At 39.7% G+C, this 25,173-nt stretch overlaps 1 protein-coding gene across 10 annotated transcripts in view; it reads right to left on the bottom strand.

The window, feature by feature from the left end:
* The window catches only part of NALCN (sodium leak channel, non-selective), a 181,009-nt gene that overhangs the window by 12,469 nt on the left and 143,367 nt on the right, over nt 1-25,173 (bottom strand). For 8 of the 10 annotated variants that reach the window (XM_033147806.1, XM_033147807.1, XM_033147798.1 and 5 more), the window contains 18 exons: nt 23,470-23,606; nt 22,088-22,229; nt 20,879-20,965; nt 18,229-18,302; nt 14,868-14,969; nt 14,422-14,491; nt 13,852-13,943; nt 12,779-12,901; nt 11,154-11,210; nt 10,777-10,897; nt 10,554-10,685; nt 7,464-7,631; nt 6,358-6,462; nt 4,586-4,692; nt 2,743-2,863; nt 2,540-2,638; nt 773-866; nt 343-449 (listed from right to left, as the gene is read on the bottom strand). In XM_033147806.1, coding sequence (XP_033003697.1) covers nt 343-449; nt 773-866; nt 2,540-2,638; nt 2,743-2,863; nt 4,586-4,692; nt 6,358-6,462; nt 7,464-7,631; nt 10,554-10,685; nt 10,777-10,897; nt 11,154-11,210; nt 12,779-12,901; nt 13,852-13,943; nt 14,422-14,491; nt 14,868-14,969; nt 18,229-18,302; nt 20,879-20,965; nt 22,088-22,229; nt 23,470-23,606 — 1,938 coding nt within the window. The remainder of the gene's footprint in view (nt 1-342; nt 450-772; nt 867-2,539; nt 2,639-2,742; nt 2,864-4,585; nt 4,693-6,357; nt 6,463-7,463; nt 7,632-10,553; nt 10,686-10,776; nt 10,898-11,153; nt 11,211-12,778; nt 12,902-13,851; nt 13,944-14,421; nt 14,492-14,867; nt 14,970-18,228; nt 18,303-20,878; nt 20,966-22,087; nt 22,230-23,469; nt 23,607-25,173) is intronic. The other 2 variants (XM_033147800.1, XM_033147801.1) reach the window with 1 other exon arrangement.

Here is a 25,173-nt window from a genome sequence, read left to right as displayed (position 1 = left end):
GGAGCAAATCCCCACAGTCTTAACTATGCACTGTGTGAAGAACTAATTTATTCTGTTTGACCCGGACATTCCAATCTTCAGCTTCCCCAGGTTCTAGTGTTATGTGAGAAGGACAAAAACTTTACCCACTTTCTCATCCCGTGAATAATTTTATATACTTCTATCACGCTGCCCCTAACCTTTTCGCTAACTCAACAACCCCAAATATTGTATGCTTTCCTCATAGGGGAGTTGCTTCATCCTCTGGATCATTTTGCTTTGCCGTTTTCTGAACCTTTCCCAACTCTACAGTATATAATCTACTGCTTTGCAAGATATTATCGTAAGGAAAAGAGCAAATACCTTAACAGATAACAACACAGACTGGGCCAAGACAAGAACAGCAATGGTCCTCTTGAAAAATGGATGTTGAGTTATATCATACATCTTGGCTCGAAATCCATCATTATCTGGGAAAAACAATTTAAAGCACACAGTTTAATAAAGCATATAATTCTTTCGTGTCATTCTCTATTTTCCTGAACTTTGTCTAGTTTGCATATACACAATAGTAAATCTCTCAGACCTTTAAATTTTGAACACTTTTTGAATTCAAATTCTGAACATCTGAAGCACATTTTGGGCTGAAGTCAACGCCCTTTCGCAAAATTTATAGGCGCAGAACATTTTCACTTTAATACACACAAACTCGTAGGGGGCTTCATGATTACAATTATAATATGAAACCTACATTCCTGTGGAATTACGAATCCAAGTGAAATGGTCTTGGTACCTGGGCGAGGAGGGAGGTGAAGTGGCTGTGCTATCTTCAGTCTGCTCTTGAGATCCTCCCATCGCCTCTGATCAACTGTCAGCAAAGCTGTTCCCTAAATGAACAAGAATAACAAAATAACTTCATGCATTTGTTTATCAAAAAGCTGGGGTGTGTATGTGTAACTGTACACCAATTTTTCTATCCTATCTTTGGCCACCAAGAAATGGTTTGAACAAAAGCTTCTCATATTGCTTCCAAAAGACACACCTGCCCTGGTACATATTTAAAAGTTAATGGGGCCATAGTCCTGGCCCCACTACTGAGCTTGGGTGGATCCCTGGCCCCACTTCTTAACATCCAGGCATTGAATGTGGATGTCGAAGAAAGGGAAGCCTACATGAGAGCTGGATACCCCATCGTACATTAGGCCTTCTTAGGAAAGGGAAGGGAATTCCAAAGCTTGGATGCAATAGCTGAGAACATTTCCCCCTGAAAATCCACTTGCCTATCCACAGAAGCAGGTCCTTAGTTAATAAATGGGGGAAGAAACAAAATAAAAAATAAAAAAATTCCTTCCAGTAGCACCTTAGAGACCAACTAAGTTTGTTCTTGGTATGAGCTTTCGTGTGCATGCACACTTCTTCAGATAACATAGGAGAAGATGGTCCAGAAGATAACAAAGTCTCAACCAGGCAGAGGGTCTTCCCGGTAGTGGCGCCCACCCTGTGGAACACCCTCCCACCAGATGTCAAGGAAATAAACAACTATGTGACTTTTAGAAGACATCTGCAGGCAGCCCTGTTTAGGGAAGTTTTTAATGTTTGATGTTTTATCGTATTTTTATTATTCTGTTGGGAGCTGCTCAGAGTGGCTGGGGAAACCTAGCCAGATGGGCGGGGTAGCCAGCTGACACTTGAGGACTATACAGAGGTGTACCCAAGAATAGTCCATTATAGTAGTCTCACCCTATTGCATTAGAATACACTATCGTAGTCTAACCCTGGAAGTTACTAACTTCCAGGGCATATCAGTCTATTTCCAATGCATGTCAATTTCACAAGTGTTCCTATTCCATTTTGCCTTGCTTTGTGATTTTTTATTTATTTATTAAAAATCCGTATGAAAATTCCTATTTACATGTGTTTTTAAACAAATATGTATTTAAATGTGTAATTCATTTCAATGCATTTCTAATCATCTTTTATCCCAAAATATATATTGCATATCTTTTGAGACAAGAACTGTACTGTAACAATCTGAGAAGTGTGGAAAACGATATTCCACTGTGTACTCAGGAGCTGCAAGACAGGGCGGTGAGTCATCGGGGGATTGGGACTGGCCATTACCTCGTCAGAGATAAAAGGGCGGTCAGATCCCGTCCCAGGTTGTGGGAGCAACATTGCTGTTTGCCAGATCCTGCCTGTGTTCCTGTTCCTCACCCTGCCTGAATTCCTGCCCTGCACCCTGCCTCGACTTCATCGGACTGACCCCTCGTTGACTCCTTGGACTTCGGATTGGACTTGGACCTTGCCTCTTGCATTACCCTCGGGACCAGCATATCTTTAAAACATGGACTGAATGAAATTCCCCTCCACCTTTAGCAAGTGATATGATGACTGTGGCCCATTAAATCTCCCCAGGAATGGGTGTAGTTGGCAGATGAGCCCAAGTTGGTATCATTTTATACCTGCAATGCTATCTGATAACTGCATGGCAGCACTTGGGAGATGCAAAGACAATATTAAAAAAATAACTTCATGAGAAACAGAAAGTCTGCATTATTACCTTATTTTCATTGAAATTAGCAATGACGACTCCGACGAAAAGAGTTAGCCCAATCATACAGCCAAGGAATACAAAGACATGGATGTAGATGCCATGGATCTGCATAAATATTTTTTTTTATAAAAAAATAATAATGTTACTCATCTGTAGAAATTAAAGGAGGAATTAAAAGGTCTGACAAGTGCTGAGGTATATATACTCACGGGCCCCACACGATGAATGATAACATCTCTGACTTCAACCCATCCCTTTAAGGAAAGGACTTCAAATAATGCCAACATTGCATTCCCAACATTGTCAAAGTTAAAGTTCCGAGGGTTGGCCCTGTTAAATTATCACAGGGAAGGGTAGCAAAAATACATGCAGTTAATTGTACTGAAAGAACTGACAAATCTCTTAGTAACACTAGTGAGTAGTTCAGAGCCAAACACACACACACACACACACACACACAGAGTCATGGAGACAATCATATACAGTACATTCCTGGGATATATATTTACATTTCTGATTCACTTATTTCCCCGGATTAAGTAGCTAACAATCAAAGAGGACAGTAAGGGATAAGAGTGCCATTTGACCCCTGAACATCTGGAAAAATAGACTAACAGTGCAATTTATGTACATCAGCTCCGAAGCAGACATGTTCAGTGTATATAGGATCCCAGAAGATTTAAGGATGTGGATCTCCAGTGTCATATTTTAATCTCACAGCACACTACTACTAAGTGCATCAATATGTGGTCCATGACCCTGGAATAAAACTGGAGGACACCAATGTATCAATGCAATAATATTATTTATTAATTGTTGAATGAAATTTAAGTCTATTGATTACAATGCATCCACTTTGAGTATGACTTAGTGGAATATCAGCCTCTGCACTCAAGTCTCCTGTCTGTGCACTTTCCCTCATGATAAATACATTTTCTTACACTGGCAAAATTGGTTCCTCACATTATTAGTGCTGTCGCTTGAAGTCTTTAAATTGCTTACACTTAGAGACTTGGATTCTGAAAGTATATGATTCTGCAAATACCACAGCATCACCAGCTGCTCCCATCACAGGGCATCGTTTCAATAGAATCCGCATATAGCTTCCCATGTTAAAATTATTTGCAAAAATGAAACCTGCTTTAGAAACCCTGATTTCTAATATTAATGGAACAGAATGAAAGAAAATCTCCACATACTAGTATTGGATGGTTCTTTGCAAGCCCCCTCACCAGGATAAATTCTACAACAGCGTTTTGGAAAAGAATAGCAAAATGGCTACCGGTACCTATGCTTACATTTGTAAAATAAGGAACCATTTTTAAGGCAGCACAATGAATGCACACACTATATGTGAAAATGGTCATTACTTTCCAAGCACCTTCAGACACAGACTCTACTATTAAGAAGAAACCCGCCCCCCTTATATCTCACGCCTTCAATTCATTGTGTGGGAATGGGGTCAACAGCGGGACAGAAATTCAAGCTGAAGGATCCAAGTAAGATATAATCATCTGTAAATTACTCTCTCCTTTAAAAATCAAAGGATTGGGTAACTTAACATCCCTTGGCACATCTAACTCTTCTGACATTTAGGGATTTTGTCATAATATGGTTCTAAATCTATGTGGCTGCAGCTTAAAAGCCTACTCCCTCAATGACAAGGCAGAACTAATATAGCCGGCATCTCTATTGCAGTTTTTATAGCCCTTGAAAATTGCATTGTCTGCTTCAAATCTTTTTATATGTGCCTAGGCTACATATATTCAGCTTCATCATTTTCTAAGCGTAGATAAACTGCTTAAAAACTCTGCTGCTCTTAACCAACCAGTACCATTATTTCCATTGTTTTTTGCCATAATATTACTAAAATTGTGTCCACATGTGCTGCTGGCTTTGTGATTTACCACTAAAATCGAAGTGTAGGAAGGAGTACATGACTTAACGCACAAGTTAACTATCATGTAGCTGAATCTTACAGTGTCCACCTCATATCTTAGATTACTAACTGAATCTTCAGAATAAATGCACTGGCCATAATCTACTACTTACCAGACTCGAGGCACCCAAAATCCAGGCTTCTTTTCGCCGGGTCTTAATTTTAGATTTAGATTTTTGGAAACACTTACATTTATTCGGAATATGCCATGGCAGTCTTCCTATAATAAACATAAAATAATGCTCATAAAAAGCTGCACACAAACAAACAAAAAATCCCATATGACAAACACCAGGAAATTATGTCATAAATTGAGCATAAGTATTGCTTTTAATTTAACTCAAGGAGTCAAATCCCTCATTAACCAACACCCCACTCTAGGCCAGCAAAGATGATACATTCATAAAAAGGGTATTGTTTATGATGAGCGAGAAAGAGAGAGAAACCTGTACATTTAGCAAAGCTGCACTTCCCTGACTGTACATGCATACACTTCGTTGGCAACATCTGTTCAACAAAAGCAATTACTGTCTTGGTGAGGTAGAGGGAAGGAATCCATACTCCTGCTTTCCCTCTCCACTCACTAACAGCTAAGCATGGGGTTATCTCATATTTGATTCTGATTCAGTATGCATTTTAAGCTGACTCTGTCAAATTGCACTTTCTGAAACAATTATGAGAACCTTCAAAATCGCACTATTATCTGATTTTTTTGATGCGGTTCTCCAACCAGTGTTTACAAAAATGCATATGTTAGGGGGAAATGTGCATTAAAATGAATATATTTGTGAAGAATGCATTATATCAGGAAATATACTTGCAAAAAGGTGTACATTTTTCAAAATCACATACAGAAATGTTTTATTAGAAGAAACTTGCACCTGAAAAAGTGTGTGTGTGTGTGTGTGTGTGTGTTATACACCCACCCACCCCACAAACTGCTGCAGAAATGTGTACAACTGAATTCAAATGAGAAACTCAGAGAACCATTCCTACTAACAGCCTTGTTGGCAAAGCTGAGGGCGTCATCTGCTCACCAACCACAAATGTACACATTGCATACACTACTGCTGTGTGTGAGGATTTCTAAATTGGGACCACAGAGCTGTTCTGCCATCTCTCACACATAATGTCTTATGGTGATCTCATGTGATGTATAGTCATGTTATTGGTAAAACTTGTGAGTGAACCATACATTTCTGACACAATATAAAGCAGCTTCATAGATACTTGTGGCGATCACCCAAACTTAGGAATGGCACAGAAGGAGTTAACAGGAATAACCAGTAAGAACCTTTAGGGGGCGGAGTTATGTGGACTATATAAACCCCTCCTGGGGAAGGAAGGGGGTCTTTTGGGTCTTGGTCTTTTGGGGCTTGTCTTTAGTCTTGGTTTTTGTCTTTGACTTGGGGGCTTGTGGTGGGTATTGAGAGGTTGGAAGGAGGGTGGCAAGGGAAGGAGTAGGAACAGGGGTGGGAGAAAATGTTGGGCACTGTTGTTAACAAGAACACAACCAAGAAAGAACGGTTTATTCAGAAACCACATGCTTATGTACCAAACTTCAAATAAAACAGTTTTGTTCCAATATTCTCCTTGACTGAACTGAGTGAAGTAAATACCAGACAGACTGGTTGGTGGCAGCGGTTAATTAACAAAGTGGTGAGCGCAGGTATCAACGGACCGTTAAACGTCTGGGGGACCTGTGCAGGTTGAGCAAACCGCCACAATACTTTTCTTTTTTGTACATTTTCTGTCGTCCTTAAATGTCTCATAAACTTCCCCCACCCTACTCTAGAATGGAACCGCAGAGGCTAGTGGAATTTTGCCCGTGTGCAAAGGAAGGAGATGCTCTGTACGTGCTGAAGCAAGCAAAACTTGTTCTTACCCTTGCAATAATATGCGGATCATTGCACTTAGCCAGTTTCCCAGCAAAAAGCTGAACTCCAAAGCTTGCAAAAACAAGCATCAATGTCAGCAAAAGAATGGAAACCTGTAGAGGAATAAATGAAAAGCAGTCCAACTTTACTGAAAACAATCTTATATTTAAATCCTCTGTGGGTATCTTCTCTTAAGCCACCAGTCTGGACAACAGACTGGCACCAGTTGACCCCTGGACTGCGTCTCCTCTTTAAGTCACATAAGGATAGTTTTAGAGAGATATTGCTCTGCAGTATGGCACGGGGTTCCTGCAAGATCAATGTGCTACCATCTTTTCCCATGTAGCTGTCATTACTATTTCTTCCATAATAATACACATGATGCAAACCCATCATAAAATTGCAGGAAGGGAGGTTATTGCCTGCAATACTGATGTGTCCCGAGGAAGGTGGCAGCAAGGTACTTGCTCCTATTCCTGATTCTTTTCATTCACATATGTATTTTCACATCCTTTAACCCCAGCGACGTGCCTCTCATTGCATTTAAATGAATTCCTCACTCCATTCAAGTAAAATTTCACAACCTACATTTTATGCATGCAGGTAAACCTCTTTGCAATCAGAAACACAATCATAAGAAGAGCTATCTTGTCCAGCATCCTGCTTCACACATTGATAAACTGCATGTCTTTGGGAAACTCATAAGCAGGACATTCTTTTAAGTACACTTAGGTCATCACAACATTATAGAATACAAAGGGGTTTTTTTGAAAATTTTATGTACACTGCTTAGAAATGCCAGATATTAAGTGGTACATAAATAGCTTAAATAAAATAAAATAGGCAATTTTGATGCATTCTCTCCAGCCTTTAACCAGAACTTTGGAAGGGCCCAATTACAGTATTTTTTATTCCTCTATTATAAGGAAGGGCTTATAACTAAATAGGTTTGGAGAGAGTTACCCAGTCTAAGAACACCTGGGCTTTTAACCTGTTCTTATTAGGATGCAGTGAAATGCATTGACCATAAATCTATTGAACAGATACTGATGAATGTAATACATTTGACTTTTAAATCTTTTATTGGAAGATTAACAAAATAAACAGTGCTCACTAGAAAGATTTCCTTGAAGCCGCTGAATAGTTCTCGGACAACCTTTCTCATCTGAGGCACCAGCTTAAATATCCGAAGTGGCCGGAGACACCGTAACACCATTAAGAGCTGAGCTCCTGACTTCGCAGGGACGTTTTGCGGCATCCAGCAGAGAAATATCAAGCTTACCTTTTGAAAGGTGAAAGAGGATATAGCCCAGGTGTTAAAAAAAAACATTTCACATACTCATTTGCTAGCTTGGGCACCTGAGGTTGAAAGTTAGTCTTAAAACCTTTTAAATAAAGTAAAATATCTCACACAGAACACCAGGATAAAATGTGATCCTAAGTATGCCATGAGTATGCCAAGTCTATAGTCCTACTGTGCTGGGGGCTGCCAAACCAGTGTTTGCACCAGAATAACACAGCTGCAATACGGTAGGCAAAGCTGGAATCCTAAAATTAACACTACAAACAATAGTTGGCATAGTAATAATGACAGCAAGTCCCACAAATGGAATGTCTTCTCCATAAGATCTAACCTAGCATCAATTTTAATATGATTTCAGCACCAAGGAAATATATCTGTATTTGCTAGGACATGTCAGTATTTAAGTAAGTTGCATGATTACTGTCTGCATGTCCTTCTACATTTCATGATTCTACTTTAATGGTTTCTTTTTCAGGGGGTTTTTTGGTCATAGTTTCTCCCCGTTATTTTATTGTAAGCCACCCATGGAAATTTTACTGAAGGACAACATAGAAAACTTCAGTTTTTAAAAAAATCCCTGAACAATTACAACGATGCTCGCCAATGGCACCCTCACATTAGGTACCAATTAACAAAGGGACACAGGTGGTGCTGTGGTCTAAACCACCGAGTCTCTTAGGCTTGCCGATCAGAAGGTTGGCAATTCGAATCCCCATAACGGGGTGAGCTCCCATTGCTCTGTCCCAGCTTCTGCCAACCTAGCAGTTCAAAAGCACACCAGTGCAAGTAGATAAATAGGTACCGCTGTGGCGGGAAGGTAAACGGCGTTTCCGTGCACTCTGGCACTTGTCATGGTGTCCTGTTGCACCAGAAGCAGTTTAGTCATGCCGGCCCATGACCTGGAAAGGGAGATGAGTGCTGCACCCCATAGTAACCTTTGACTGGACTTAGCCGTCCAGGGGTCCTTTACCTTACTGTTACCTACCAACACACACATGGCCATGATAGAAATGCCATGATGTTACACCAGCATGTGATCAACACACCAGCATAACTGTGTGCCCTGGTGGCAAAAGGCAATTAAGTGCTAATCCTATCGCACTGAAGTAAAGGTGCAAGAAAGTCTAAATGCCTATTTGTGTACATTTCCCGACTAGTTAGCCAGCTTGACTGCCAGCTTGGGCCTCAGCCATGCCCCAAAGAATGGTCAAAGCCTGCAAACAGAGAAGGGAAGGGGAATTATTCATCTCTTCTGCTGTAATCTGGATTTGTTGACCTCCTAGCTTTTGTGAGAAGCCTTTCTTGTGAGTAATAACATTTCATCAACACTTTCCATATTAAAGTGATATTTTGAGGGGCTGGAAGACATGTAGGGAGTTTCAAAAAGACTTTAATCTCGTTTTCTTGCAAGTGTGACCCATTGATGTAAACAGAATTTAGTTCCAAGATGTTCAAGAATTGGGTATATGTGTAGTTTCCCCCCCCCCCTTTTTACTTCATTTGGGATACATTGCTGTTACTTTCTACGCTCCCAAATAATGGTGCAATGCGGAACAATACTGTACATGCTGAACTGAACTTTTCTAAATGTTAGAATTATTTAGAAATGGAGATTGAATGCAGTTTTTCTTCTTCAAATGAAGTAGAAGAGGCGGAGAAGGATTTCTGAGAAAAGACCTCATTTTCTGACTGCAGACACGCAAGGCTTGAATACAAATTGATTGTGACAAATTATATTCATTATATCCGTGACACAGTGTAATGTCTACAAGATTTAATCAAGCTCACAATGTTTTCACTTAGAAGTCCTGTTCAGATATAGTGCTATGATTTTTTTTAAAAAACAGTCTTTTTTGATAATACGAACATTAAGTATTTATCTAATGCCATCTATACATAGTTCAATATTAAATATTTCTTTTATAAAAGAAATTACCATATGTTTCTGTCTATAAGATACCCCCATGTATAAGACGGCCCCTATTTTGGGGTACTGAAAAAAAATGGGGGGAGATGCCAAAAAGTTGTTCAGCTTTTTCTGGCAGAAATGGCGGAAATCGCTCAGCCCCACGCGTCGCAAAATCCGTCTCCGGTCTGTCCCCTCGCCCGCAGAAGCTGCCAATTGCCCGCCCAATTGACGCAGCATCAGCCAAACACCACCACCCATTGACACAGCAACCAATAACACACACAATAGCTGTTGACAGCCACGGCAGCAACCAGTCAAATGTCCACCCTATGAGACGACCCCCGCTTTTTAGCATGATTTTTAAGGAAAATAACCTAATCTTATACACGGAAAAGTACAGTACTAAGTGACAAGGACTATGTTGCCATGAGGTAAGATAGATACGTATTCTAAAAGCTATCCCCAAATGAACATCTTCCCCCTATCATGTACTCATGTGCTGGGATATGCTTTGCAGGCTCTTCTTCATAATACCCCTGCCAGCTGAGGAAATATGAATGGCAACAAGGGAGATGAATTTCTCTGAGGTGGCGTCCTATTTATGGAACTCAGTCCTCTGGGAGGCTTGTCTGGCACCTACATTATCCTTTCAGGCCAAGTGCATAAAGCTGAATGCACACAAGTTAAATGTGCATAAGTTGTGAGTCTATTATAGTAACAGTGCAACTGAATCATACATCTGCATTTGCCTTTCTTAAACATTTCCAGGTAAATAGGTACTGTATTTATGTACCTATGTACAACTGAAAGTACTTTGGAGTTTAGATGTAAATTGCAGACAAACAATATATACAAATTGTTTTTAATTTCTAGTGTGGATTCTCATTCTTATTAGATGAAATTATTTCCCCCAAATTTGCTTGTTTTTTAATCATGACTAGCACAGAATATTAGGCATGCTGATGAAAAATGCCCAAAGAGCAAATACTTACAAGATATATAAATATATCCATGACACCCCCAAAGTCTCTTATGACTGCCGTTGGAGTAAAAAACAAGCCATCAGCCATAATCTTTAAATTAAGTTCAATGCTCATGAATATTACAAAAACATATTCAGCGATCTGAGAAGAAAAGGGAAAACCAAATATTATTTACCCCTGAACTTGAAAACAATGGGTTCTTTTGTACAACAAATTACTTCTATATAATTACCTGAAGTGTTGGTGCATGCATCACTCTTCGAAAGGGAGATTCGAACATCATTGAGATGCAAGAGCATATAGTGACAATGATCATCACCCAGTCCAGATATGTAACCAATCCCAGCAAATCACTGCAGAATAAAATGAAACATTCAGGAGTTTCCAATATTAATGGCAAATGTCCATTCAACATATGGCATGGATGAAAAAGGTAAGTGTAGAACATCTACTACAATTTTAACATTTTACAAATCCATAACAAAATCATTACAGTGACATATTAACAAACAGATATTTTCTTTAAAAAAATTAAGATTAGAAATCATGCACAGATATAGCAAATGTAACTGGACAAGTAACATTTGTTTTTGTTTTTGCAATGCTTACTAAAGTTGATGATATTTGGTATTTTTCACTGCTCCAGTAACAGGGTCTGTTTTAGAGCTGTAACAGAGGAAAGATATCTTCAGAATTTGCAGTTCAAGCTCTAAGAAGCCATGTAATTATGACACACATACGTCAGACAACAGATTCCTGGATTTGTGTTTGAATTTAAAGCTTACTAAAGGTCATTTTGAATCAAGTTACTACTTAAGTTATTTCATCTATGGCATGCCAGGACTAAGAAAAAGTTATTATAAGTTCTTAATTCAATTACAGAAAGCTAACAGAAATCAGTATTAGTTTAGATCTTGGTTTAGTTTTGAGACAAGATGTCAAAGGGATTGATGGATGTGATAGATGTTTAAAAAATTAAGAATGAAGGGATTCCCCCCCTCCCCCATAACACGGTCATCAACCAATGAAGCTGACTGATAGCAGGTCCTTGTCTGATAAAAAGGATTAACTCTTTAAAAATGGCTGCATTCATACATCTTAGCCACAGCTTACTGTGCATGTGCCAGTCATATTTGCTTTGTTTTTCCCTGTTAGAACTGGGGAGAAATACCAGTAAACCATGATCCCTGGGCTTAGCATTTCATCCAAGCGAGGAATAGGAGCTTCAATCAAACAAACGGTAAGCCAAACATGGTTTGTTTCCTTCATGTGCTAACAAGGCAGCACAAAGCACCCCAGGCAGATAGATAACTATGGTTTACTGTTACAGGTAGGTAGCCGTGTTGGTCTGCCATAGTCAAAACAAAATAAAAAAATAAAAAATTCCTTCCAGTAGCACCTTAGAGACCAACTAAGTTTGTTCTAAGGTGCTACTGGAAGGATTTTTTTTTATTTTTTATTTTGTTTTGACTATGGTTTACTGTGACATACAAATTGGACCAATATGTAATACACACGAAACTGATTTATCACAGCCATGGCAATAGACACTTTCTTAGTTGGATTTAAAAAATCATTAGACTCATTCATGGAGGGTAGGCCTATTGATGGCTATCGGCTGTAATATCTAAATGGAACCTATATGCTCAGAAGCAACATGCCTCTGAATATCAGATGCCAGATTGTTGCAAATTAAGTAACTGCTGGGAAGTTTAAGAAGTCTAGGCCCAGGTCTAGTGTTATCTTATGTACATATGCCCCAATAGTACCATGGTGAGCTTCCATGCCCACACCATAGGTTTGCACTAACCATGTGCTGTGGTACCACAGTAAGGGCCTCTATTGCCATGAAATGGCAACGGAAGAATTTTTAATGGGATGCTGCTGTGCTGTGTGGTGACAGCTTGAAGGTGTTATTGTAGGGTTCCCCAAACTAAGGCCCGGGGGCTGGATGCGGCCCAATCGCCTTCTAAATGCAGCCCGTGGACGGTCTGGGAATCAGCGTGTTTTTACATGAGTAGAATGTGTCCTTTTATTTAAAATGCATCTCTGGGTTATTTGTGGGGCCTGCCTGGTGTTTTTACATGAGTAGAATGTGTGCTTTTATATAAAATGAGGATAACCAAATAAAAAGTTACTCAGCCGAACCCTATTACTTGATGTATGAACTTGTGAAGCAAGACACAGAGCCAAAGCGAAAACACAAAGCTGCCACAAAACACTCAGATACATACGCGTTGAAGCGAGCTCGCACAACCACTCTGCAGAAATTTCTGAATCTGTGTTCACGGCCAACGATGAACAGAGGCTTGTCAAAATAGGGGTGATTCTCTCGTAACTCTTCTTCCTGGACTTTCCTTTCAAGAATGGGGGCGGGGGAAGGGACTTGTAAGATATTCAGTCACAGGCAAAGAAGGCAGCAGGAAGGTATATAAAGCATAATATTTAGTTATCTTATAGCAACAAGACCATTGTGGTGCAGTAGAGAGAGGGTTGACTGTCAGCCTTAGGAACCTTCTGCTCATCTGTGGAAACCACAGGGTGCCTTTGGGCAAGTCCCTATCTCTCAGACCTAACTAGCTGTGATCAGGAAAGTATATACTCTCTACCAGTGTGTATCAAAACCGCAGATGGCAAGAATCTTCTTAAAAAAGGACATTCTACCTTTTTTCACACATTAGAGGAATGCATCTAATGCCAGCTGTGACTGTTGGGTGCATCATCTAAAAACATTCTTCTTGCTTCTGAAATACTGTTTTTGGCCCTAAGCAAATTTGTTAATCAACTGGCAGAATAATCCAAATATCCAATCTGTCATGCAAAAGACTGAATGGGGTGGATGTGTCCTTCCACCCAACCCTGTTCAGCTCTGCCAAATGCCACCATTGTGGGGGTGGGAGAAGCCCCACCAATGAGCAGCAACCCAATGCAGCTGCTTAAAAGGTAGGTGGGCAGATGCTATGGCTAAAATGGGGTGTTTCAAGGGTGGGGCTGGGCCAGCACAGGAGCCAGTGAATCCTTTGCCAAATCTGCTGCCACTATGAGCTGGAAACGAGCCCAAAATTGGCTTCTTTGCCTCACCAGTCTGGGAGCTGGTGTAATGAAGGGGCATTTCACTTCTCCTTCTGCCTTCTGGCCTGGCTGGTGCAAGTGCCCCTGGCTGTGCCCCTCTATCAGGCCTCACCACTACCAGCCAGGGGTTAGGATTATGACCTCAACCACTCAAATTATTAATTTATGAAGAAACTGGGGTACAGTCCTAGTAAATATATTCAATTTAAGAAAGCAATAGAAATTCCCTAAATACCTTTTCATTTCTGCCTGCTCCTTCTTTTCCTGGATCATTTTTATCTCGCTGTCTTCTCTCTGTGCATTTCTGTACCTCACTGTATTAGAATGCTAGAAGAAGAAGCATTTAAAACAAAACAAAACAGTTCTCTATTTTACCACACAAGAACAAAGCAAGAGAATGTATGTAACTGCATGCAACTTATATTTTATTTTCAAAAACTCCAGTACTATGAGAAGAGTTTCTGATTCAGTTTTTGAGAAAATTCACAACTCAATTAGTAATTATGTAGATACTCCACTATTATACATATTAACCAGAGCTTGTCTAGCCAAAATTAAGCATCTTTACATCCCATTGATTTCAATGGAAGTGGTAGGCATAAACCTCTACCATACATATCAATGGGACTTGCAAGTGCTAAACACTGGGTAGGTTTTATCAGTTCACAAATTAATGCACTAAAAAGGAACCCTAATATTATAGCGTTACAAAATCATTATTGTAGAATTTGTGATTTGTTATGACAATTGTTTTTCTCCAAGATATTTTAAATTCCACTCCATTCTCAATTTTATTAAGACTTACATCTTGAGTTAGAGTTTCAAGCGATTTTCCTCTGCTGATTCGCTGACTGTTGGAGCCATGTCTTAGTGACCTGAAAAAATAACATACTTTTGGGTGACAGATAACTGAGATCAAGTGTCGATCCTTATGTGATTACTATTATAGTGCATCAAGACAGTGTCCCTTGCAATCAATTTTTCTTTGGTTGCATCAAAAGCTTGTACATTTTTCAGCCTAGTCTAATCTACTACCAGCTACTTTTTTCCCTTGATTTTTTTAAAATGGGTGATCTGAATGTCACGGAAGCTAACGACATTTGAAATAAAAATCATTTTCTCCCCTTTGTACGTCACACTGATTCATCATTGTTATTGTCAAAGAAATATGGAGATTAGTTCTTTATGGAGCTCAGTTTTCATCTGTTTGATATAATCCACCATATTGTAAAATGCTGCAACTGTATTTACCTGCGTTCTTGGCGTATATGATGCTGGACACTAAGAATTGATCTTTCTTTTGCGGGCTGCCCCTCAAAGGATCCACTCAACATACGCTGGCGTGTACAGGCCCTAGGGAAATGAGCAGCACTACGGTAGGTAAAAATAAAATTGTACGGCAACCAAACAACTCAGAAGTTTTTTTTTTTTTAAAGGACATAATTCACAGCCCTGCAGGAGGAGATTGGCAAAAAACAAAAAACCCTCAAAACATTCCTTTTCCACTCCTTTCTCTTTCTCAGCCATACATGCACAAGCCATTACTTAGAACAACAAGTTGTATAATATAGTTGTCATCTGCCCCTATCCTCCTCACACCTAGAAGTTTGGCATAAAAGCTCTTCTTGCTTCAGACAGGCCTACAGGACTAGAGGGGCAGAGACATGGCTATTAGACAGAACACCAGTCTCCCAGTTTGATGAATGGCTTCATGGAGAGGGAAGAAAGAAGTTGCCATGGAGTCTGGTCTCAGTCCCCTCCCATGTGTATATATGTGTTTCATGTCCAGACTTTTGTTTTTCTTCATTTTCAATATGGATAAATTAAATATTTCAGAGATACCTCATGTTAGAACTTTTTGTCTAATCGACTCTTAAACAGTGTGCTTTCATCAGAGTGTTTAATACAGAGCAATTACATGACCTCCTGTTCTCTCCTTGCCTTTCCATCCATCTCTCCATGTTTCAACTTGCTCACTCCCTGATTCCCCTTCAAACCCCTGGTGCTATTGCTTGTTTTACTTCTGAACTCCAAACATATTTCCTAAAATACTTAATTTTCAAAGAATTCTTTTCTATTAAGGAAATACTTTTAACTGAAGTCATCCCCCCCAAAAAAAAATATTTTTGTAAGCAGAAAGTGGTTTAGTAAGATAGTATTGTTAGAATCACTAGAATACAGTGTAGTTTAAGGAAGCAATCCTACCCCTCTGAACTCAATGGCTCCTATTTCTGAGTAGGTGAATCTTTGATCAGTTTTTACCTATCTGTGTTTTAACCATGTTTGTTTTAATATATGTGAGCTGCCACGAGTCCCAGTTGTGGGGAAAAGGCGGTATTTAAATAAATTAAAGAATAAAGTAATAATCCTTTCAGCATCCATCTGTTTCGGGAGATAATGGAGAAATGCACCTTTGGGGGTGAAGTCAAACTGTTGGAAGGTTACAGAGCCTGCTGTGGTTGTAGAGACAGATATGGGAGAGACATGTTCAGTAACAGCTGGAGCAGATGAAGTTGTCTGGTTGTGCGGCTGCAGATGCACCATGGTGTTTCTTCTCTCTACGCTCCTCCCGGAGGTCATTCCTCCTCTGGTCACTTGTACAGATGCACAACCTAACTGCCAATCTCCCTGCACTGGATTCCCACACCGCGGGGTTGATGTTGCCAGCCTTCATGTCACTTTTGCAGACATCTTTGTAATGCAGAGTTGGTCTGCCAACGGGCCTGGTGCCTGAAGCCAGCTCCCCTTGGGGATCCTGCCATCTTCCATTCTGTGGACATGACCAAGGCAGCGTAGCTGTTACTGAGATAGGAGTGTGAACATGCTGGGAATATGAGAGCTTGGGAGAGCACATCTTTGAGACTCTGTTTTGTGATGTGATGCCCCAAATCTTCCTGACATGTGGAAGGCATTGTTAAGTTGCCCATGACTCACTTCCATAAAGCAGTGTGTTCAACACACAAGCCTGGTAGACCTTCATCTTGCTACTGAACGTTAGCATCGCATACTCCCATACCCTTTCAGAGAGGTGAGCCATTGCTGTAGCTGCCTTGTCAATACACTGGTCCAGCTCAGCATCAATGGAGAAGTTGCTGGTTATGGTGGAACCCAGGTAGACAAAGTCATCTACCACCTCAAGAGTGTGGTCAACGATGCTGATGAGTGGAGTGCTGACCCAGGATGTTGGTCTTTGTCAGACTGGTGGTAAGGCCAAACTCCCCACAGGCTTGGGCAAAATGCTTGATGAGTCTCTGTAGAGCTTCCTCAGAGTGCACTGTCAAGGCTGCATCACCTGCAAACAACATCTCTCAGATAAGGACCTGCCACAGTTTTGTCTTGGTGTGGAGATGTGCCTGTTTGAGCAGTCCCCCATTGCTCCTTGAATGGAAGTACACACTGTCTTCAGCTGAAGGCATATGAGAGCAACAGGAGAAGAACACGCCAAATATAGTTGGGGCAAGAACACAGCCCTGTTTCACACTACTATTTATAGACAAGGTGTCCAAGGATGAGCCGTCATACTGGATGGTGCCGCACATGTTGTTGAGGAAGGACACAATCATCTTGTGACGCTTAGGTGGGCATAGAAGCATTGTAGTACACTGTTTTTCATTGTAATGCACTTAAGAATGCATTGGATTTCTGAATAACATTCTCATATCTTTGACACAGTGAAACTATCTGGCTATAAGCTTGTCTGTTAAATATTTTCAAAGATACATTATCCCTTGGCTGTTAACATCCCAGCGAGCAGAAAAGGTCATTCCATTTCGAAGAATATTTTTAGGGCCAGCTGAGCAGCTGTTTGAAATACAATCAAACTGCCAAAACTGAATTTATAATTCCAGCAAGGCAATAATGTAGTTTCCCAAACATCGTTGCAGAGAGAGCATAGGTGGTTCTATTTATTTTTTTTAAGCAGGTAATAACTGAAAACAGAACTTGTGTGCTGTTCATGTTGAGCACAGTAAAAATGTTAAGAGGAGAATTGTCTAGAACATATTTTGGCTTCTATCTATAGTGACAAATAAATGAACAGGCACTTTCTTTATCTTTTACCTTTCTAATAGCTAGAAACTGTTACAGAATTATGATGTTTGTTTTCTTCTGAGCACTATATTTTTCAGCAGACTTTGAAATTTGTAAGGGAAGGTATTAAAAATCTGGATCATTGTCCCAATTTTTGTTTCTGGGCAAGCATGCCCTTTCCCAGGGGGAGTGGAAAGGGACAGTCCCTAGATGGAGAGGTGTCTAAGGTCTTGGGTTGTTGTGCTGTGATCTAGTGATTTGGGCATGCCTTCCTCAAGGTCTCTATGGCTTAGATCTGGAGAAGGGGAAAGGCAGAGCAGGTTCATGAAAGGTGGGGAGGTCGCATCATACTCCTAATGATTGCTGGATTTCCAGAGATTAAATTCATCCCATTGATTCATTCCAAATGGGAGGCGGTTTTAATTGCATCAAAGCTTTTAGGAAATACCAAGCTTTTACCTGTTACATGCAGAGAGCCAGAAAAAGAGAGAGAGAAGAATTGGACTGGGAAAACTATTCAAGATGATTCAAATAAATCTGCTACTTGCAAATCAAATTAAGGGAAGCATCAAATCATCATTACCTAAGAATTTTATTGATTGCAGTCTCCTTTTCCAGAAGGTTTCTTGCTCTAATGCTGAAAACAGATTTGCGGAGCTGTGAAATGAAAGGAAAAGCAGCTTTACCAATTGTGTATCTTGTCATGGGCCAGAATACTGATCTATTGAGCAGTTCATTTTGTGATGTCAAATGTGCACAGGCAAGTCTTGCTATGGTGAACAAGGTACCTTTACTTATTTGGAATTTGTACCTCCTATGGAGTCCTTTATAATTTTGGACCAACAGTTTTAGGGATACAGTTATGTGAAAAATAAAGGTATACTGTGAATATCTATCACTCCTCACAGATTACCCAGATCATTTTAGCTGGCTTAACTGTTTTAAATTTCAACACTTGCCTTGCAAAAAAGACTCTACAGCAGGCTTTTTAATTGAGACTTTGAATGGCAAAATGCACCTGGATACATACATGCAAATATTTCTTAAGGCTTGCATAAGAAAATTTCATTCTACCTTAGATCAGAAGTTGCAAGGTCTGTTTCTATTTGGTGATATTAGAGCTCTCCTATTTTAAAAATTTGCAATGCACTAAACCCAATTCTACGGCCACAGAATCTAACTACTACTACTATTAAAAAAAATAATGATAATGAAAGAAGATCTGCAAAAAAATTACCAGGATCATAAAACTGCTTAAAGCAACACAGATGGTTTTTAGTAAAAAGGAAAGGCAAAAACACATCTGCCATGTGGATGGCAAGCCAACTCATCATACAACAACCCAGATGTTGCAGATGACAAAGACGTTTTCAGAAAATCTCTGTCTGAAAACATCACAATTGAAAGCTAGAATATAAGGATGAAGAATACAAGCTTACTTTAAAACAATGTGAAAAATGCAAACGCATCTGGAGAACATAGTAGTCCATTCAAATATCACTTGACATATTATGGTTTCTGCTCAGACTTGTGGTTCCATGCATGTAATTCTCCACCAGAAGAAGAGGGGTTTTGCAGATCCTTCCTCTCTCTAAAGCTGCTCCAAAGGATTGGGAGAACAGCATAGGATTGGTGTGTGGGGGACTAGAAAGGGAAGGGTGCCTCCCATTTCCCAGTGGGAGCCCTTTTATTTGTATAATGGCATGTCTGGATCTAGCCACATACTTATGTGCCATTTCCATCTACCCTTGCAGAGAGTCATTAAAAATATAGACGTCAACACTATCAATACTAGTCTGTTGTTTAGTCATTCATGGCAATATGAGACTGTAGTTTGGTTGAGCAAAGCTGTGACTGATCACCAGCACACACAACCCAAGGATACAGCTGCTTATGTTGCATCCGGGTTGATTATTTTCCTTACCTCAAGCTGGTAATTTAGATAGAATAACCCCAGCGGGGTCGTGCAGAAAACCCAAACTGGGGCAGTATCACTCTGCCCTGACCAGGACTTCTCCCAAGTAGCACAGGAATTCACAACGGTGGCTGGCATAATGTTAACATGGTTATAGCAGTTTGTAGCACATCACTGTATACAATTGGATGGGATAAAGCTGCTCTCACTGGTGTCAGATGTCTTTGGAGTTGTTCAGGAAGTTACTGGTGGATTTGTGAAAACCTTAGCAAGGGCTTCTGCTTTTCTGTGGAGTGGATCATCTCACCTAATTGTATTCATTCATGTTAGACTGGTTCCACTCGCGAGTGTGACAGTGCCATACTATGCATTGTATTTGGACAACAGCAGCAATGCGCAAGAATGGCAGCCACAAATGGTGCCCTGCGTTTTTTTAAAAATGGCAACTACCATGTTTTCCCGAAAATAAGACTCTGTCTTATATTTATTTTTCCTCAAGAAGACACACTATGGCTTTTTTCAGGGGGTGTCTTATTTTTATTATGTCAGTTGTTGATGGGGCTGCCTGCACCTCTCTGGTCACCTCCGAGCCTCCTTCCCACTGGAGGAGCCGCCCTCCAGCTGCTGCCCATGTTCTTAACCGATCCGCGTCGGTACGCTGCATAGCCACACCTATCCAGAGCCGTCTTAAGTGTGCTGCTGGCAGAGCTGGAGCTGTTGCCGGGAGGCGCCGTGTCCAATCTCACCTCTTCCTTGGTGCCCTCCAGAACAGCGCCTATCACTATGTCTTATTTTCGCAAATGCTTAGAAATCCTGCTACGGCTTATTTTATGGGTATGTCTTATTTTCGGGAAAACATGGTGTACTTTTCTCACCCTGCCCCCAAGAATGGAAAAATGTAATATCCAGCACGTTTTTGATAAAACCAATGGAAGCTGCTGCAACCATAGATAGCAGCTAAAGTAATGGTTAAGAAAACAAAATGGAAATAATGAAATTGATAGGAGAGGAATGAATTAATTACCGAGTGAATGCAATTTTAGTGAATGAATAACAAAACAAAAGTAAGGATCATGAATGAAATCAAATGGAGTAATCAGCTGATTTCCTCCTGTCATGTACTATACTAATTCAGACATTATGTTGTACAGTAAATCTTATATACCTATGTATTCATTGCACTTATGCTTCTATTATCCATATAATATTACTATTTTAAATGCAATCAGTCACAAACTGGATGACTGAGTGAATGTTAGCTCCGCTTAACTGCTTAAAACTATTGATGGCTATCTTAAATAAACAGGAGGTGAGCTACCTTCCAGCGGTCTTCCAGAAAGGACAACAGCATCCTGATAAGGCTGGAGATCCCTGTAATCATGATGTCAGCTTGCCTGTCATGCAACTTTGGACAGAGTAAAGAGAGAAAGAGGCTCGGCGGACTGAACTAGAGGGAAGAAAACTATGAGAACTTTGGATAATGAGAAACTTTTGGGCAAAAACCTCTGCAGCACCTCTGTGCATTCATTTTGGAGAAAATGAAAACTCGTGAGATGTTGGAATAAAGAATGGGGCACGATTCTCCAAAAGACCCTAGGGCCATCATAGTTAGAAAACTGCTTTTGCTCAACTCCTAAACAGCTCTTCTTTATTATTTTATAAATTGCAGAGTTTTCTAGGTTCTCTGATTCACATTAGAGGAAATATAGATAGCATGCACAAAGGAAGAAGCTACAGCTGTCAGCATAATTTTTGTGGTTGATTTCAGTGTTTTGTGCTTAATTAACATCTTGTTTCTGTTCTACTGTGCACACAGTCAAATATTCAGGTTTTTTTTTAAGTTATTATTTCAAATCTGTGTTAGAGGGGAGAGATTTTGGAGAATATTGGTGCATTTAAACGGAAGGTTGCTATGGTAATGGTAACTATAGAAAGCCAGAATCAGTAGCAAAATGCAACCTAATGTTCTACCTACATGGGCAAATTTCTCACTGGGTATACGAAACCATCTTACACTGAGTCAGCCCACGCACTGCCCAACTTTGTCGGGCAACAGTTTTCAAAGGCATTCAGCAAAAATCTCTCCCACATCTATCTGACTAGAGACTCAACTTATGCATGGGGAATCTGTGCTGCTTGGCATGGTACTGCAATCACCTAGACAGCATTTGGCCAGGTGTGCTATTATTTCCCCCCGTTCTTCAGGTCCTGTAGTCCTGTATGAAATCAATGTATGGAACACAACTATTTGTTTGCAAAATGTGTTGATGGGAGACTGCGGCACGGGTTGGTATGTGTGGACACAACACCAGCTACCCATCTCTTCCCTACACTGTGATGTCATCATGGAGTTGTTAATATTCAGAATAGTAACAGAACTTTAAAAGGAAACCTCCAAATTAGCATCAATCAAAAGTCTAAGGTCATAATTACAAAATCTGTCTGTCACGTTGGACAATCAAGTTTCTATCTGCTTGTACAACTTTAGTTTATGATAGATATGGAAAACTCATATATTGCTGTTTACCTTCTGGTCAATGTATTTGTTGTCTTCAATTGCCAACCTTTTAGAATGGTCACATGAGGAGGAAGAAGCTGATGGAAGCCTTCTCAGTAAACAAGTTGTGTCTTGCTGCTGTCGATCAATAAATTGCTTCATAAAGCTTTCCCTTAAGAGTAAAAAAAGGAGAGAGAAGGCTTTGAGGCAAAGCTCCTGATTCACTTTATTTATAATTTGATAGTATCTGAAAAAATCCTGAATAGTCCATATGCTAGTACAAAAGATAAAATGAAAACTATACAAGGCATATTATACATAACGGATTTTGATTTGATCACTGAAGTAACATAAAATTTGTATGTAGCTACACGATTGTCTAAAAAAAAAAACTTATGTTCTTCTTTAACCGTGCTTTCCTTTAAATATTTATCATTTGCTTTGCACTTTACCTCTCTGTCTGATTCTGCTATGTGCTAAATTCCAAGTTTTAAAACCTCTGATATAATCCATAGAAAACACCCTTTCTCAAGGAAAAAAAAATATTTCAGCAGGAATTCAAAGAACACGTTTATAAAACACGTACTTTGCATCAGCCAGATTCCGGTTTTCAATTTACTTGGCTGTATTTTGTTCTAATGGGACAGAATCATAGCTAACGCCCCCATTTATTTATTTATTTCATAAAATTTACATGCTGCTTGATTGTGAAAAACAAATCCCAAAGTGGTTTACAAAATATATTTCAATTATGTCTTTCCTAACATTCTAATCATATAAAGTAGAACGTTTAAGCCTGTCACAAAGCCATAGCTTAAGTGAGGGTAAGTATTACTGCAGCTTCTAAACATGAAATTTCAGATAAATGTGTTTATATTGTGCAGTGATTACTACAGTATTTGGCAATAATTTAAAAATACAATAGATGCGCTGTTCTAGCTTTCTTGTCAATTGGAAGACTCTTCACTCCCTCGGAAGCAAAACAGATACCCTTTCTAGGTTGGTTCATGGTACAGATAATGCACCCTAGTGGGCAAACAAACAAAAAGGGAAAAAGGAAGAAAATGAGTATGGGCAAAATATATGTGTATGTGGTTAGGAGAGAGAACCAAAGAAACAAGATGCATCAGTATGGTTAAAGGGACCAAAATGTGATGTCTGTGATTCAAGTATTAAGTGTTTTGCAGTCATTTTATACTCGATTTTGGTGAAGGGTGGGGGCCCTGTTTGGGGAATTGCATTGGCCCCAAACCACCTTAATTTGGCCTTGTGGAATGGGATCGATTTCACATTCTTTTTTTAAAATAAAATACCCATACATTGGAGAAGAGAATCTAAAGAAAACTTCAAACATATCTTAAAACGTGTTTCACATTGCCAAGCACTTAAAGAGAGCTGAAAAGCGATACTACCTTATTTTGGGCACTGTAAAATCCGATGGGAGCTTGGAGATTTTTACCATTTGAGGTCTGTTAGGGAATTTTTCAAAGATCCGTAGGCGCAGTGGGAGCTTTTCCTTGGTATCTGCATTCGCCTCACTTTGCTTCAGCTAAATAAAACACACACACACACATAAACAAGATTAAATAAACCAGGTAAGAAGTCTTGCTCCCCCCCCCCCCGCAAAAAAGAGCAGCAAATGCAATCAATTGAAGAAACACAAGGTGGCAGTAAAGAACCACAGTTGTGGCTTTTGTTTTGACATTAATTTCTTAGCGTTTCAGAACTACAAGCAGTGTAAACTGTAAAAAAAAGTCCTTTTCTTGAAAGATTTAAAATGCAAAGAGTGTTGCAGTAAATATTTGTGTTTCCTTTGTGCAGTTTTTCAGTTCTCTCACACTCTACAAGGAAAATATACTTCCCTCCCTCTTATTAGACCTGTCAGTTGTAGATAAGTTAAATGTTGTATATATCAGTGGTTCCCAATTCTTTTGGCACGGTGACCCACAAGTCCAAACTGACTTCATACAGTGACCCATCATTACATTGTCACGTGGATTTTGGACCATAGGTATTTACTAGTTGTCAGTTTCTTGCCTTTTAACTGTAAGTTTGCCTATTTTATAACCATTACTTAAGATGCCCAAGCAAAAATTTGCTTAAAGCTTTATTAACGTGGAATTTGTTTAAATATTTATAGTACTTTCAAAGTTATTCATAGTTTTATATATGGGAATGTAAGAACAGCTACCATCTGATGGCAGAATATTGCTTCCCATGTTATAAAAACATGGTTATGCAAGCAGTGTATAATGAACTATGAATATTTTTAAATTGCTTTATTCACAACAAAGTCCGTTCTGGCAAGTATTAGTGGAAGGGCCAAGCTTGCATATTGCCAACCAAGTAGATCAATGCAGGGCTTGATGGTTGTCTGACATAATCTCAGATCATTATTAATACATAGGGGTGCATATATTATTTCTTATTTCACCCCAGTAAACTTCAACTCACCTTTGGCTTAACTATTCACTAATCCTGGTGGCAGATTTGGCGATGGTTTGCCACAAGGTGCCTTTGGTGTCTGCACATCAGGAGTGAGCTGTAATAGACTTTTAAACTGGAGGGTATTGTTTTTGTTTGTTATTATGGGATGTCTTGTGTTTTTATATTGTAAACTGCCCTGTGGTCTTTGGGTGTAGGGCAGTATAATAATAATAATAATAATAATAATAATAATAATAATAATAACAGGACTAAATTAGTTTTGTCTGCAAAGACAGTCCTCATGTACAGAGAAGTCACTAAATTCTTAGCAGACCAAGCAATGTAGTGTTGGAATTCCTGGCTGATCCTTAGGGAAATGCCACTCCCTGCTAATAAACTTGAAGGCAATATAGGTGGCTCAGTCAGAAGTTCAACTTCCGCCACTCAAGGACAAAGTAATTGCTATACCAGCTAATCCAGGAGTATATTTGGGGAAGAAAATGGGGTTGGAAGGAGGTAAATGACAAAACAGCACATGCAGAATAAGACTAGAAAAGAATAGTGGGTCCTTTGCTATTAGGTTAGTAAACCACTAAGCAGGTTGCCCAGACAATCCTACTGAAATGCCTCTAAGCAGGTCCCTAGACAATCGTGCTCAGAAGTCTAAAGGAAGGGTCACCCACCCAGGG

This window comes from Lacerta agilis, chromosome 4, assembly GCF_009819535.1.
Source record: "Lacerta agilis isolate rLacAgi1 chromosome 4, rLacAgi1.pri, whole genome shotgun sequence".
NCBI classification, from domain to species: domain Eukaryota; kingdom Metazoa; phylum Chordata; class Lepidosauria; order Squamata; family Lacertidae; genus Lacerta; species Lacerta agilis.
The sequence above is the reverse complement of the archived record's forward strand: the minus strand, read 5'-3'. Positions and strand labels throughout refer to the sequence as shown.